Source organism: Rhipicephalus microplus, unplaced genomic scaffold (genome assembly GCF_043290135.1).
Source record: "Rhipicephalus microplus isolate Deutch F79 unplaced genomic scaffold, USDA_Rmic scaffold_14, whole genome shotgun sequence".
Lineage (NCBI taxonomy): Eukaryota > Metazoa > Arthropoda > Arachnida > Ixodida > Ixodidae > Rhipicephalus > Rhipicephalus microplus.
In genome coordinates, this window is record NW_027464587.1 from 34,139,157 (window position 1) to 34,152,951 (window position 13,795).

The following is a 13,795-nucleotide window of genomic DNA, read 5'->3' on the forward strand; positions in this document are numbered from 1 at the left end:
CAATGAATCCGTTTTTTAGTCCTTCTGTCACTGCCGGATCTCTCAGCCCGTTTATGTACGCTCGAGTCTCCACAAAAAAAAAAAAAAAAAACGACTTCTAGAATGCTTCGTTCCCCTGCCGACCTTGCCAGCGGGTTCCTGGAGTTTAAAATGTCAAACAAGCCATCAAAAGTTCTAATAAACGTAGATCTTGTGCTGGCCCCCTTGAATTGCGGCAGCTTTAGCTTTTGTTCGCAGAAGTCCAAAGCATCGGCAACTGAGGCACTCGATCAGTTGTACAGCATATCATACCTTCATTTTCTTGCTTTTCCCATTGGACGTGGACTTTCGTAAGTTTGTTTCCGAGCCACAATCCCTCTTCACGTTGAAGTGAAAGCACTCTGGCGCGAAGGACAAAGAGCGAAGTGATCTCAGTCTTTCGCATTCTACTTCTCACGGCGAACGGCCCACTCCCAGAGGCTCCGCATTACGGGATCTTTAGTAAACCTGTAAAACGAATCCGGACTGTTATGTTTTGGACGCTTAGATCGCGTCAGCTATAGGTCCCTTTAGTAACGAGCGCGGAATGGCTATGTCGAAGACGTTTTCGTGTACGTACAGGTGGAATGTGAGGCCACAACCTTGTTTCAACGTGTTGGCACATCCGTAAATGACGCAAGAGGCAACCATTGTAAACCATTTGTCTTTACAAGCCGACAAGGTGAAACAAGAACGAACGAAATCAGCAGCTCGCGAGGGCGCTGAGCACGCTTTTTTCAGTTCAGTTCAGGCTGTCAAGGTGGATGGACGTGTTTTTTGAGCGCTCCGGATCGACTGCGCAGATAAGTGTTGTTGCATGTTTTGAGCTTGTCTCTATAATTATAAGGCAGCGGTTGAAATCTTCGTAGCACTTATTTTATGGTACGGCTTTTTCGGGGGCCAGTCACCAGGTATTTATTAGTTAGTGCGGGTGTATGTGTTTGAAATTTTTTTGTTGTTGTTTTTTTTCTTTTGCCCCCCCCCCCCCGTTGGGGAGGTGCGCGTACATTGAACACGCAAATTTTTGTAGTAGAGCTTGGACTTTCTTTTTTTTTTCGTAGTGCAGGGCTCGAGTTTAGTAATTATCGAGTATAGGGACAATTGGTGTCAGAAAGGCATGGTTAAAAAGACTGTAAAGTGTTGAGGATGTGGAGTGGGTTTGAAAGTGGACCCAAGCGTAGAAGCGGATGGAGAAGAGGCTGACGCGAAGTGTAGGCAATGTGAGGTCGAGGAAAAAATGGAGAAAATGATGGTTGCCCAGAGTGAACTGCTGATGAAAATCGCCAAACCCGAGACTGCGTTGGCGACAGAGCAAGAAAAAACGAGGGCAATGGGAGAAAGACTGAAGTCCACCGAGGAAGTGCTAGCGAAGCTGAACAAAGAAGCGACCTACCGAGAGAACAGTAGGGAACCGGCAACCAGAACGGTGGAGAAGGAAAAGCAAGCAAGCTTGGAAAAAACAGGTTTAGCCGGTTCAACTGTTGCAAGGCCCAGATTCAGCGAGGTAGTGGTGGGGCAGGAAGGGAACAAAAGAGCCGGCGTCACAGGTGCAAGTAGCCCCCAGGTGCAGAACGCTCCAGCGGAAAAGTCACAGCATGTGATAATCGCCGGGGACTCAAATTTAAATCGATGCACAGAAGCCATCAAAGAGAGGGTAAGAGGTGACAAGAGGGTTGCAGTAGGGGCGTTCCCAGGACGCAAGCTGGAAGTAGTCATGAAGTAAGCGAGCGCAAAGCTCAAAACGACAGCTGATAGACGTAACCTCGTGATAATTTCAGGCGGTTTAAACGATGTCCTAAATGAAGATGCAGCAGGACTAGCAGCCACACTGGCGAAAGGCGTCGATGACATGCGCGCCACTTCTCCTAAGGTGCAGGTAGTGATATGCACGATACCGGAGGTACCGGTGCGTGATAGCAACCTGCAAAGAGCGGTGGTCAACGCAAACCAAGAGATATGACGGATGAGTCGAGAGAAAGGCTTTGAGGTGGTGGAAATAAACAGAGAGGTGCATAGGTGGGGGGGTTTTCAACGAGACAGAATTCACTTCGATGGGCGGCTAGGTCATGAGGTGGGTTGGCGACTTGCAGGACGCGCAGTAGCTTTTTTGGGGGGCAGCAAGCGAGCCCTTCGGGGTGCAGGATAGCTAGTAACGAGGAAAACAACCAGGGAGACTCTTCGACAGGTGGTATGGACAGATACGATTCCAAAGTGGCACCAATATCTAAGATACGTAGAGTCCGGGGCATAAATAGACGTAGCCACGAGCGCCGAGCCAATTCAGACATAGGGTATATTAACATGCAGGGTGGTAGGAACAGGCTGAAGTGGGAAGAGATAGAAGAACAGCTAAGGGAAGAGAGGCCGATGGTATACGGTTTCGTAGAAACACATATCAGGGACATGGAACAACCTCCGAACAATCCGGACTACGCGTGGGAGTATTGTAATAGAACAGAAGGCAGCAGAAAGGGGGGTGGTATTGGGGCATTCATTCATAAAAGTACAGACTGGCAAAGGGTCAAGCAGGAGTGCAAGGAACATTTATGGCTAAAAGGGAAAGTGGCAGGCCAAATGACACTCCTTGGTTTCGTGTACTTGTGGACGGGAGCAAAGGCCAGAGAGGAAAACCAGGCAATGGTAGAGTGTATATCAAAGGACATTCAGGAGTTAGGAAGAGAGTGCGAGATAATTATACTAGGAGACATGAATGCGCACATAGAAGATATAGATGGGTATACCGACCCGACAGGCAAAATGATCATGGATATGTGTGAAAGGCTTGATTTGATCATTTGCAACAGTACCGAGAAGTGTGAAGGGCAAATAACATGGGAGGTAGGAAGGCTTCAGTCGACGATAGATTATGCTCTGATGTCACATAGGATGTATGATAAGCTCAGGGGAATGCACATAGATGAAGGTGGCTCCAGAAGTCTGGGTAGCGATCACAAACGTATCAAGCTAAGTTTTGGAAGAGCAGTGAAAGTGGGAAGGAGACATGATGAGCAACTACAGGAAAATTTTTATCCAGAAAGGCAAATTGAAATAGCCACTAAACAAATTGAGAAAGTAATCACGGAGGATAATAAGACAGTGTGGACATACACGAATCTAATTAGACTCTTTGAGATAGAGCTTGCTAAGACGCGTGACAAGTCACCCCGGAAAAGAAGACACAAACCCAAAAGTTGGTGGGATGAGGAAGTTAAGAGAGCCATAGCAAAACGTCAGGAAGCCTCTAGGGAACACAGACATGCTAAGCAGCGGGGTGAACCGACAGATGATGTGGAAAGAAAATGGCCAACCTTTCTAAGCTGTAGAAGGGATGCATCCCTTCTGATCAACGAAAAGATTAGAAGGAAGGGAGCTCAGTGGCTGGCAGAAGTACATAAAAAAAAGATAGAAAGGCAGCTGCGAAATTTTGGAACCATCTAAACTCCCTAAGAGATGAGACGAGCCTAGAGCAGAACTTTAAACTACAGCCCAAGGTGCTAGGCTAGAAGGGGACGAAGCTATTGAATATATAAGAACAAGTGTGACAGAAAAATTTCAACAAAGAAGTACTTTATGCACCACAATAGACAAAGACGAATCAAGTGGTGCAATGGCTCCATTTTCACAACAAGAGTGGGAAAGGGCTGAGAAAAGGGTTCCTAGTAGTACATCAACAGGCCCAGATGGCATTCCAATTAGGCTGATAAAAACATTAGGTCCGAAGTCTAAGCAGGCTTTGAGAGAGGCAGTGAGTACAATAATAATCGATGGTGAAGTTCCCGATGGATGGAAACTTAGCAGGATGAGCATGATCAATAAAGGAAAGGGGGACAAAGCTGACATAAACAACTACCGTCCTATAACAATGACATCAGTGGTCTACAGGCTGGCGATGCAGATTATAAAGGAAAGACTGCAGGCGTGGATAGAGGATGAGGGGGTGCTGGGGGAACTGCAGAATGCGTTTCGGAAACACAGGAGGTTGGAAGACAATCTGTTCTCACTGACGCAGTGCATCGAAATAGCAGAAAAAGAACACAGACCCCTGTGGCTAGCATTTTTGGATATCAAGAGAGCGTACGATAGCGTGCTTCAAGAGGAATTGTGGGGAATACTGGACACACTAGGCGTGGAACATGTAGTCACTAATCTTTTAAAGGGTGTCTATAAAGGTAACAAGGTAGTTATAAAGTGGGAAAAACAGGTATCCAAGCCTGCAGAGGTAAAACGGGGGCTTAGGCAGGGGTGCTCCCTGTCACCCTTATTATTCATGATGTACCTACAAGGATTAGAGGCAAAATTAGAGGGAAGTGGACTGGGCCTCAACCTCTCTTTAGTCAAACAAGGAAAACTTATTGATCAGGCACTACCAGCATTAATGTACGCAGATGATATAGTGCTAATGGCCAACAACAAGGAAGATTTGCAGAGATTGATGGACATCTGCGGTAATGAGGGAGATAGGTTAGATTTTAGATTCAGTAGGGAAAAATCAGCAGTCATGATTTTCAATGACAACGAAGGTAGTGAGCTTAGAATACAGGAGGTCAGGCTAGAGATAACAGATAAATACAAATATCTGCGCGTATGGATAAGCAATGGGACCGAGTATCTGAGGGAACACGAAATATACGTGACGACTAAAGGTAACAGGAATGCAGCAGTCATGAAAAATAGGGCACTGTGGAATTACAATAGGTATGATGTTGTGAGAGGAATATGGAAAGGGGTCATGGTTCCTGGGCTGACGTTCAGCAATGCGGTCTTGTGCATGAGATCAGAAGTTCAAGCAAGATTAGAAATTAAGCAACGTGGAATAGGTAGGCTTGCTTTAGGAGCTCACGGGAATACACCAAATCAGGGAGTACAAGGTGATATGGGATGGACATCATTTGAGGGCAGGGAAGCTAGCAGCAAGATAAAATTTGAGAAGCGATTGAGAGAAATGGGGGAAGAGCGTTGGGCTAGGAAGGTTTTCAGCTACTTGTACATGAAGAATGTCGATACAAAATGGAGGAAGCGAACCAGGAAGTTGACTGGTAAATACTTAGAAAACAGCAGGTGGCCAAACCAAAAAGAACTATCGGTTAAGAAAAAAGTGAAGGAAACGGAGACTGACATGTGGAGAATGGGCATGATTAAGAAGTCCGCACTAGAGATCTATCGAACTTTTAAGCAGGAAATTGCCAAGGAAAGGATCTATGATAATACTCGGGGTAGTTCTCTATTGTTTGAGGCCAGGACGGGAGTACTGCGAACCAAGACATATCGGGCCAAATACGAAGGGGTCGACACAATATGCAGTGCGTGTGGAGAGGAAGAAGAAACTGCCGAACACTTGATAATGTTCTGTAAAGGGCTTCACCCTATAGTTCAGGATGACGGCGCAGAGTTTTTCAAAGCACTGGGATTTAGGGACAGCGAGGGCAAAATAGACTTTAAGCGGGTAGACTTAACTAGAAGGAGGTTATCTGATTGGTGGCTAAAGTCAAGGCACGAGTGAAAATTAAACCCTTCACTGCGATGTACGAATCCTCAACTTCATTATTTAAAGAAAAAAAAAGATAAATGTAATGGTTAGTTCACTAAGTATTACGGCTAGGTGGCGTTAGCCGCCACCTGATCTAAAGGGTACAGCCACATCCATCCATCCATCCATCCATCCACTGGCAAGATGGCTTCAGCTAGCTTCACTCGCACAGCGCCCCTTCCACTCCAAGTTTTATGTATCCTCCTTGGAGCGTCGTCCGGGGGTGACGCTTGGAGCCACCCTACACTAAAGTCCCTGAAAAATAAACTAAAGTAGCGCCATTCGTGTCAATGTGCAGACTCCTCTCCCCTCGCGTGCATTGCAGATAGTAAACGACGCTAGTTGAGGCCTTGAGGGGCTGTATGGCTTCTGGCCGCAAAGATGAGCTTGTGCTCATGTTTCCGTTAAAGCGCATCTGGGCGCTGCAGTTCTAGGCGATGCACCGAAAGAGTGATTGAGAAAGAAAAAAATATAAAAAGTAACGTTAAATATGACGATGTGACGTGTATATAAGCAAATGGCGTGCAGTGGCATAAGACATCACCGCAAGCACGCAATACTCAACGCGATAGCCCACCGTTTGCGTGCAGACGCGCTTAGCGGTGACGCTCTCGATGGCAGCGCCACTGCTGTCCATGTAAACTCGGCGGTGCTAAAAATCTGCAGCATGACGCACTAGCTTTTGTGAAGGTAACGCAAACGCCATATTGTTTGTCCAGTTTCGAGAGCGCGCGCTCCTCTAACAGACGCCACCGGCGTCCCCTTTAAGCATACCCGATGCACGGCCGCTCGATGAACACACGGCGCAGCAGTGCCCGAGCTGCCCAAGCGTCTGGCACATCCAGTGCACCCGTGTGCTTTCGCATTCGTAGTTTCCTGGTGGACACTCTAGAGGCGCTGCTGTGGCTGCTGGGAGAGGAGGTAGAGGCGAAGAGGTGCGGTTGGCGCTACTTTAGTTTATTTTTCAGGGACTTTACCCTACACAGAAACGGCTGCTACACCGCACGAAAGTGACGTCATGCATTTTTTGGTTAGGCGCTTTGTTTGAATAGTCGGGAGTGTCTAGTGGTACGTCTAGACATAACGATAAAAGCCGTTGAAATTACGTCCAAAAGAAAAAGCGAACAAAAATGTTAGTTAGGTTTAGAGTGACAACAATACAAAACCGGCTTGTTTGCCATCTCAAACTGATCGGCAGCTGTGGCGTAGTTGGTTAAAGCAACACATCAACTGGTGAGGTCGGTGGTTGAAGTCCCATTGCAGTTATCGATACTTTCTCTTTTTTTTCTTCACGCATATATTGTTTTAACATTTGCGCCTCCTCATCAGCCCGACTTGCTGCTGGTGGTGATCCCGTCCACAGGCCCTTTAATATTGGATCTTCGATGACTCTTGCAGGATTGACTATATTCATTATGATAAAGTGTTTTGCGAATTAGTGCTCTTAATCGGCAAGACGCAAAAAGACACAAAAAACTGGAATGCAGCTGGCTGCATTGGTTTCTTCGGCACAGGTGTCACGAATGTTGATCTCCACGGTTTATCAAAGTTTGGATGACAGAAAGGTGCACTGCAACGCAGTCTCGGGCAACTTTTTTTATGTCGCTCAGTGTACCATAACCTGCGAGGTAACCAGCAGGCCGCTTTCCTTAAAAATACTGACGTGTCACCGCAATGTTCTAGGCAATCAGCACTTGATAAACAATGCCCAAGGGCAAGTGCCGACGGCGTTAGCCCATCTAACTACAAAACAGCTTGTCTGCCTTGCTCAATAACGCGTGCAGCCTGTGACAGCACGGGAGCATTCACGTAACAACGGATGAAAACGGCATTACGTGTTCGCACTTGACAAAACAGACGGCAATCCAGTAGCTCTGGCCTTCGGAGATCACATGCTTCGTAAGAACATTACAATAAAGTTGTTTCCATCTATCGTATGAACACTTCGCCGACGCACTGGTGTTTCATGCATGTGCGTCCGGTCAGTCACACGTGAACTGTGCGAAAGCATTTATTTCATCGTCGACCTTGTCCTTCGCGACAAGCAAAACACGGTAGCAAGAACACTTTCAACTTTGACAACACCACGCTTGGCATTGCAATCTAGAAAATGCAGTACGTCCAACAACTGTAATCCGCACATCATACTGAGAAACTTTATGGCGCACACACTCAAATGAAGCTGCGGCGCGGTGGGCAGCCGCGCTAGCTCCAACCACCAGGTTCAACTAAGCATCCAGCAATCACATGAAGCAGCGACGACACTCCAGTCCTCCTTGGGAGTGGCCTAGGCCATGGCCACGATTTCATCGGAGTTTTCACCACCTAACACACGGAGTGACCTAACACATCGCAGGCGGCTACCACATAGAGAAAGGAAAAGACAAGAGGAGACACTCCGCGAAGCCTGGCCTCAGGAAGTGCATCATGACTACGTAACGAACTAGTGCTCTCACCAAACGTCAGAGGGCGCAAGCGCAAAAAAAAACAGTTATAATCAATGCAACAAAATTGTTTTACAAAATAATAATTACACGCCCAAATTTGGTATCTTATTTATACATAAAACAATTTATTCAACACACCTTACGCGATTATTTTTCTTCAGCCGTACTGTCATAAACACCATCCACCCAGCGACAAGCCCATGCATAACTGACAGCGGGAAGCTTTCGTCAACGTCGGCTGCGTCGGCGTTTTCATGCGTGAGATAACAGGTGAGGCACGTTTTCAAGCGAAGCTTGTTGAATGACATGTTGTTGGGCTTGTTGGGTCATTTTTTCAGAAAACGGTTACGCCTGTGCGAATAAGACACCATGCAACAATCATAGAAAGATGCACACACACACGTTGCGCTTCGTGTGTGCAAGTTTGTTTCTTACGTGACGTCTCATTCACGCAGTTGTAACCTTTTTCTGAAGCTTGTAAGGACGGGGAGGTTCGCTAAAAAGAAAGTTTGTGGCTCTATGCGGCGGCAAGACGGGAACATTGTGCAACGTATGCAGTATAGCAAAGGCGGCATGGCGTCAAGCCGAGGCGACGCGTGCTGCGTCTGCCACGGACGCGAGCGTCTGTGCGCTGAGCATAGCTGGGCAGCTAGGTCATAGGCTCGGTGCAAAATATTGAGAAGCGTTCGCTGGGCCTCGCATGCTTCACGACGCGTTTCCCGAAGGCTCCGAACACGAATAATTCTTGGTGTGCCGGAGGCAAATCTGGACTAGCCAAGTGGCCATCATCTTCGTTTCTTCGCTAGCCTTGTGCCACTAGTGCAAGCTGCCCACAAATTTTTTTGACGTTTTCAATATAATTTTACCGCACGAATTTCAACTACGATTTTTCTTCCCAATTTGCTGCTGATACTGCGTACACACGAAGGTGTTCTAAAGTTCCCAGGCCGCGATACCATTGCATTACAAGGGATAGCGGCCTGGAAACTTCTGAAGATCTTTGTACATGGTCTTGACGTCTATCTTTGTAAGTCAGTTTTATGGGTCAGAGATGTATCACTGGTTTTGTATTGTGCATCGATTAGCTAATCATTCAAAGGGGTTTGCTGGTACACTTATGACGTGCACATATCTTTTTCGTAATTTGACAGCGAAGCATCCACTTACTAACATTTTCAGACCGCGCTGATGCCATGCCGTCCGGCGGTCCAAGCTACGGCAGCTACTGCTGTGTATCGTGGTGCTTCAACAATGGCAGAACCCACAAGAAGCCTGGGACGAGTTTCTTCCGCATACCGCGGGACGGCAGGTGTGTTAAAGCTTTTGTATGGTTTACATGTCTTTAGGCTTAGTGTTCGTACTTGCTCAGTGAGGGTAACAATAAAAAATCGCTATTCAAGCACTTCCCCTTTCAGCTGATAGTTCATTGCCAATGCAAGATGAAAGCATAGATGCAGTATGCTGGACGGGATGATCTCCTGAGTAAGCCGGCCAGCCTATTGTACGCAACGTACAGGGTTTGTAGCGACCATTTTACTGCTCAAAGTTTCATGGACCCTGGGCACACAAGGCTTACAAGAATGGCTGTTCCCAGTGTGCAGCCAGCTGCACCATGTAAGTGATTGACTGAAACTCAAATATGTGCAATAGCAGCCACTTGTATTGAATCAGTGGCGACAGTTAACCGCAAAGATCTTTGTAGCCGATGGAGAAACCTCACTATAAAAGTAACACTTGGAAAGTCTTAAATTTTGTGAATTGTGGGCTATTACCTTCCTAACAGCAGCTTTACATTTCTGTCGTTTTTTTGATGCTCTGGACCTGCGCAACTTGTTTTGAAAGACTTTAAAGGGCTATTTCACGTTATCTTCAAGCCTGAGTGCACATGTACGTATACCTTTCATCAGTGAAAGCTGGCACTGTTGATAATTCCGAAAATCACAAATTACTTGTTTCCTAGTTGGTGCCTTCTCTTTTCTTCCACGTTCGACTAATTTATGCGTTTGAAAGAGCTGTTTAAGTTTCCCCATGCTACAAGCTTTGTAACTTGTACCAACTGCACATATATGCAGGTTCTCTGAGCGTCGCTTCAAGTAGTGACTGTGACATGGCTGCAGAAGCTGCACTGCAAGGTGCGGATGAGCTTCAGTTTGTGTTATTTTAAGCCTCTTACTGACATATTGTCGTAATTTCATTTCTTCAGGACCTGCGGTAGAGGCTTCAAAAAGCGGATCCCACACATTGAGGTGTCCCGATGAGCAGGGTGCATTCAGTGTCGCGATTTCTTTTTTTTTACCCAAATTGACTGTTGACCAAACCTCTGCAGGTGGCAGCTCCCTTGTAGCTGGTGAAAGAGTTTCTGCTGACTTCGTTTTGCCGGAGAAAACCTTAACCAGTCGTTCAGCTGTCACAAAAGGAACTTGTGTGACCGGTAAGTTGTATGTTCACTTCAACACCAGAGTGGATTGATATAGACTTCCGCAGGCCGCTCGCAAGATTGTTCCGACAGCACTGTCCGAGGCACTGAACAAGCTTCACAAGACCCTCCAGAAGACGTCTCCGCCAACAGCTTCACGCCTGAGTGCCCTAGAGAAAATGGTGACTATGCTTTTATTGCAGCTGATTTTAATGTGCTATTTTATGTTTAGGACATTCTGAGGAAACTATCCTCAAAAGGACACTACGTGTGCACTTACAAAATGTAAGGGTGGGCTCTCAGTGATTTTTCATTTTTTTGTGCATTGTCAACATTATGAATGGTTTGTTTTTAGGTAGTGGAATCGAAAACTTTGCACCACGGAAAGTTGTGCACCTTGGGTCTGAAAGAGCGAGGAAAGTGCTTGTATGGGATTAGTTGTTCTTCGCTTTTACATCAATTTTTTTGTTTATTGCAGTGCGTTCCTGTGTGCCAGCGACAATGTCTCCATTAATGAAGTACAAGCAAACCATTAAACATCTACAAGCCAAAGTAGCAGCACAGCGGACCCACCAGTATTTCACAATGCTCAAAGCATACCACGTCTCCAGCAAACTTTTTGGGAATCTCACTGTGCCATCAGAAGCAGCTTTTGCATACGTACATCAACTTGAATCTCACTTTCTTGCCATGATTGAGGCCACTGCACATCACCTGAAAGTGTGCGATGTTTTGTATCACCATCTGTCAAGTGTTGGCGATTTTCATTTCTGCTCTGCTGCGTGTCGCGCGAAGTTTCTGAAAATGTTTTGCTGGGTTTGTTTATGTTGGCCTGTGCGTTTTGTGAACCGAAACTTAGATAGGGTTAGGTTCCAGTCTTCAATCTCAGGCATAGAGCTTGACAAGTTCAAAGGTTAGCAATTAGCGGTGGGTTTACACTAAAGTATTCGAGTTGAGCCGAATCCTGCAATAGCTTTGTTAAGTTATTACTTTGTTACAGCAGACTTCATTATGGTCTTATATGCTTATATTCAGTTCAACTGGACTAACCACTCCTTCGTTGCATACATTGTTTTGGTTACCCGCTATGAGGAGTAGGGACACTGTGTATTCGCTCGAAGTGATTTGCATAACCTTAAAAAGAATGTTGGGTATCCTGTCTGTATTTTTGTAGCAAATGCTGGGGAAACTGTACACTTTACTCTGGGTCGCTTGGTCACTGTGTATGCTATATCTCCCCAGCTCAAGCAATATATCGATAACAAAACTGCTTGTTGAAATGTCTTCGAGCGGGTAAGGAACACTATGAAGTGGGCACAGTTCACGTTATCACGCTTTTCGTATTTTAGCTTCTCATCAACCTCCTCATCTCGCCCATCAAAATTTTCAAAAGAATACCCAAACTTGTAGCGTTTGATGGGGCTGCGAACGCTGCCATTTTATTTTTATATAGCTTGTGAGTGATAACGTACGATGTAGAGCCTTTGTGAAAAATAATGAGCCAAAGTGGTTTCCTTCTGCTATTTATTAGCCCTGTAACACCGCTCTCGTAGCACCAATTAAGGTCCACAATTCTGGATAAGTGATGACTACAATCTATTTTAGCTCGCAAGCGTCACAGCAACACCAAGACGCAAATCACTTGGGATCTTAAGTTTTTGATGAAGGCGACGCATAAGAAGAGCCGCACTCTTTCTCTACTTTTCCCTTCTGCGGCAGCTTGGGCTAGTTTGTATGGCATGACGATAGTTATAGCGCGAGAACAAAACGCCGACATAGAGACAAGAAGGATACGTCTCCTTCTTGTCTCTGTGTCGTCGTTTTGTTCTCGCGCTATAACTATCGTCTTCCCTTCTGCATTTCTGCATCCCTCTTTCTTCGCTCTCCCTGTAAGAGCTGAGCCGAACCATGCTACCCGCAAGAGTTGTAGAAGAGTGACTTTTTTGTTTTGTTTTATTCAATCAACCACTACATCATACGCGCCACTGCCAGCATGGTCGACGCTCATGTGCGAACTAAAGTTCGAAATTACCGTCTAACGTTCAATCACATGCATCGCACTTTTGTCACACACCATACCAGTTCCAACTGCCCTTGCAGAAACGCGATTCCGACTGTGATGGCAGACGCCCAGACGCTCACATCTGAATTAGACGCCAACACATCAAACGTGAAGCGTGTTTCAGTCAACGACGCAGTTTCCAATGACATGGAAGCCTCGCGCACATTTACGTGCGAAATAGACGCCAGTTCGGCCAGCCCATCTGACGTGAAGTGCCTCCTCGTCGACCTCTGCATGAACGGATGCGCACGCGTGCCTCGTCAGCTACAGCAAGGCAGCTAATACGACGATCCAGGTCGTATTAATGGCATTGCTGCTGTCTGTGCTGAAGGCGTCGTGGTGGCACTTCCCGTTGACAGTCGGAGCCTCTTCACTCATTGAAACCATCACTGTGCTATCGCCATCTTATCGAAATTCACTCGCTCGCGTCCTCGTCGCACGGTAGCGATCCATCCAAGACACCGAAGGGGCGAGAATGCTTAGGCACGATGGAACAGCCGTAAACACTTCTCGTTGTTTCCGTGACTCCGCGACGACGACAGTGCCAGCGTGTCTTTGGGAGATCGGTGGCTGAGCGAAAATTCGCCCCATGTCTTTGCTTCAAATGACCATGAAGCGGGCAATCTTGGGGGAGTTAACAATGCCTTCTCCGAGGCTTCCGCGGCGTCTGAATTCATAGGCAGCTCGAGCACCCAACTAAAGTCTTTTCTTCGCTACCTTATTGTGTAACTCAGACCCCGTCCCTCGTTACCACGGATTATGGCGGGGGCTGGGCCGCTTAGCCGGAGAGGGTCTATGGCAGAGCGGGTAGCATGGTCGAAAATACCTTCGAGTATCTCCGAGATACCTTCAAGTATCTGCTGTTTCCTCCTCTTCTGTGATTTTCTTTTCGCTTCTTGCGTATCCTAGAGTCTGTTTTCTCTTCTAACTTTTATCATGGCTTCTTCTTTCACTATTGCTACCTTTAATTGTCGAGGTATCACAAGAGCAGCGAAACAAGCCGAGGTTATCCATTTAGCTCGGTCTCGCAAAATAGACATTCTCCTTTTGCAGGAAACATTTGTGTCTAGATTGCAACAGATGAGGAACTTCGACAGAACGTTTGGCACCAAATCCTACTGGAGTTATGGCGGCGCACATTGCCGGGGAGTTGCTGTCATTTTAATGCCACGATTCACCGGTTCTGTGCTACGCTACGCCAGGGATTCGGATGGCCGTGTTCTGTCGGTGGATCTTGACTCTGGCGTTAGAATTGTGAATGTTTATGCTCCAGCGCAGTACGGACAGCAGAAAGATTTCTTTAATTACCTAGGTTCTTATCTAGT

At 46.5% G+C, this 13,795-nt stretch overlaps 1 protein-coding gene across 2 annotated transcripts; it reads left to right on the top strand.

Moving 5' to 3' along the window:
* The first annotated feature begins 8,179 nt into the window (after positions 1 to 8,179).
* LOC142784436 (uncharacterized) lies at positions 8,180 to 11,635 on the top strand. Of its 2 annotated transcripts, XM_075882802.1 has the most exons (6): positions 8,180 to 8,262; positions 9,172 to 9,606; positions 10,065 to 10,124; positions 10,196 to 10,423; positions 10,477 to 10,590; positions 10,887 to 11,635. In XM_075882802.1, exons 2-6 carry the CDS (start codon positions 9,444 to 9,446, stop codon positions 11,324 to 11,326), a joined length of 1,005 nt encoding a protein of 334 aa, XP_075738917.1. In that variant the 5' UTR covers positions 8,180 to 8,262; positions 9,172 to 9,443; the 3' UTR covers positions 11,327 to 11,635. The 2 variants fall into 2 exon arrangements, with proteins under 2 accessions (XP_075738917.1, XP_075738916.1); XM_075882801.1 differs by lacking the exon at positions 8,180 to 8,262 and having other exon boundaries at positions 9,010 to 9,606.
* Positions 11,636 to 13,795: the final 2,160 nt, after the last annotated feature.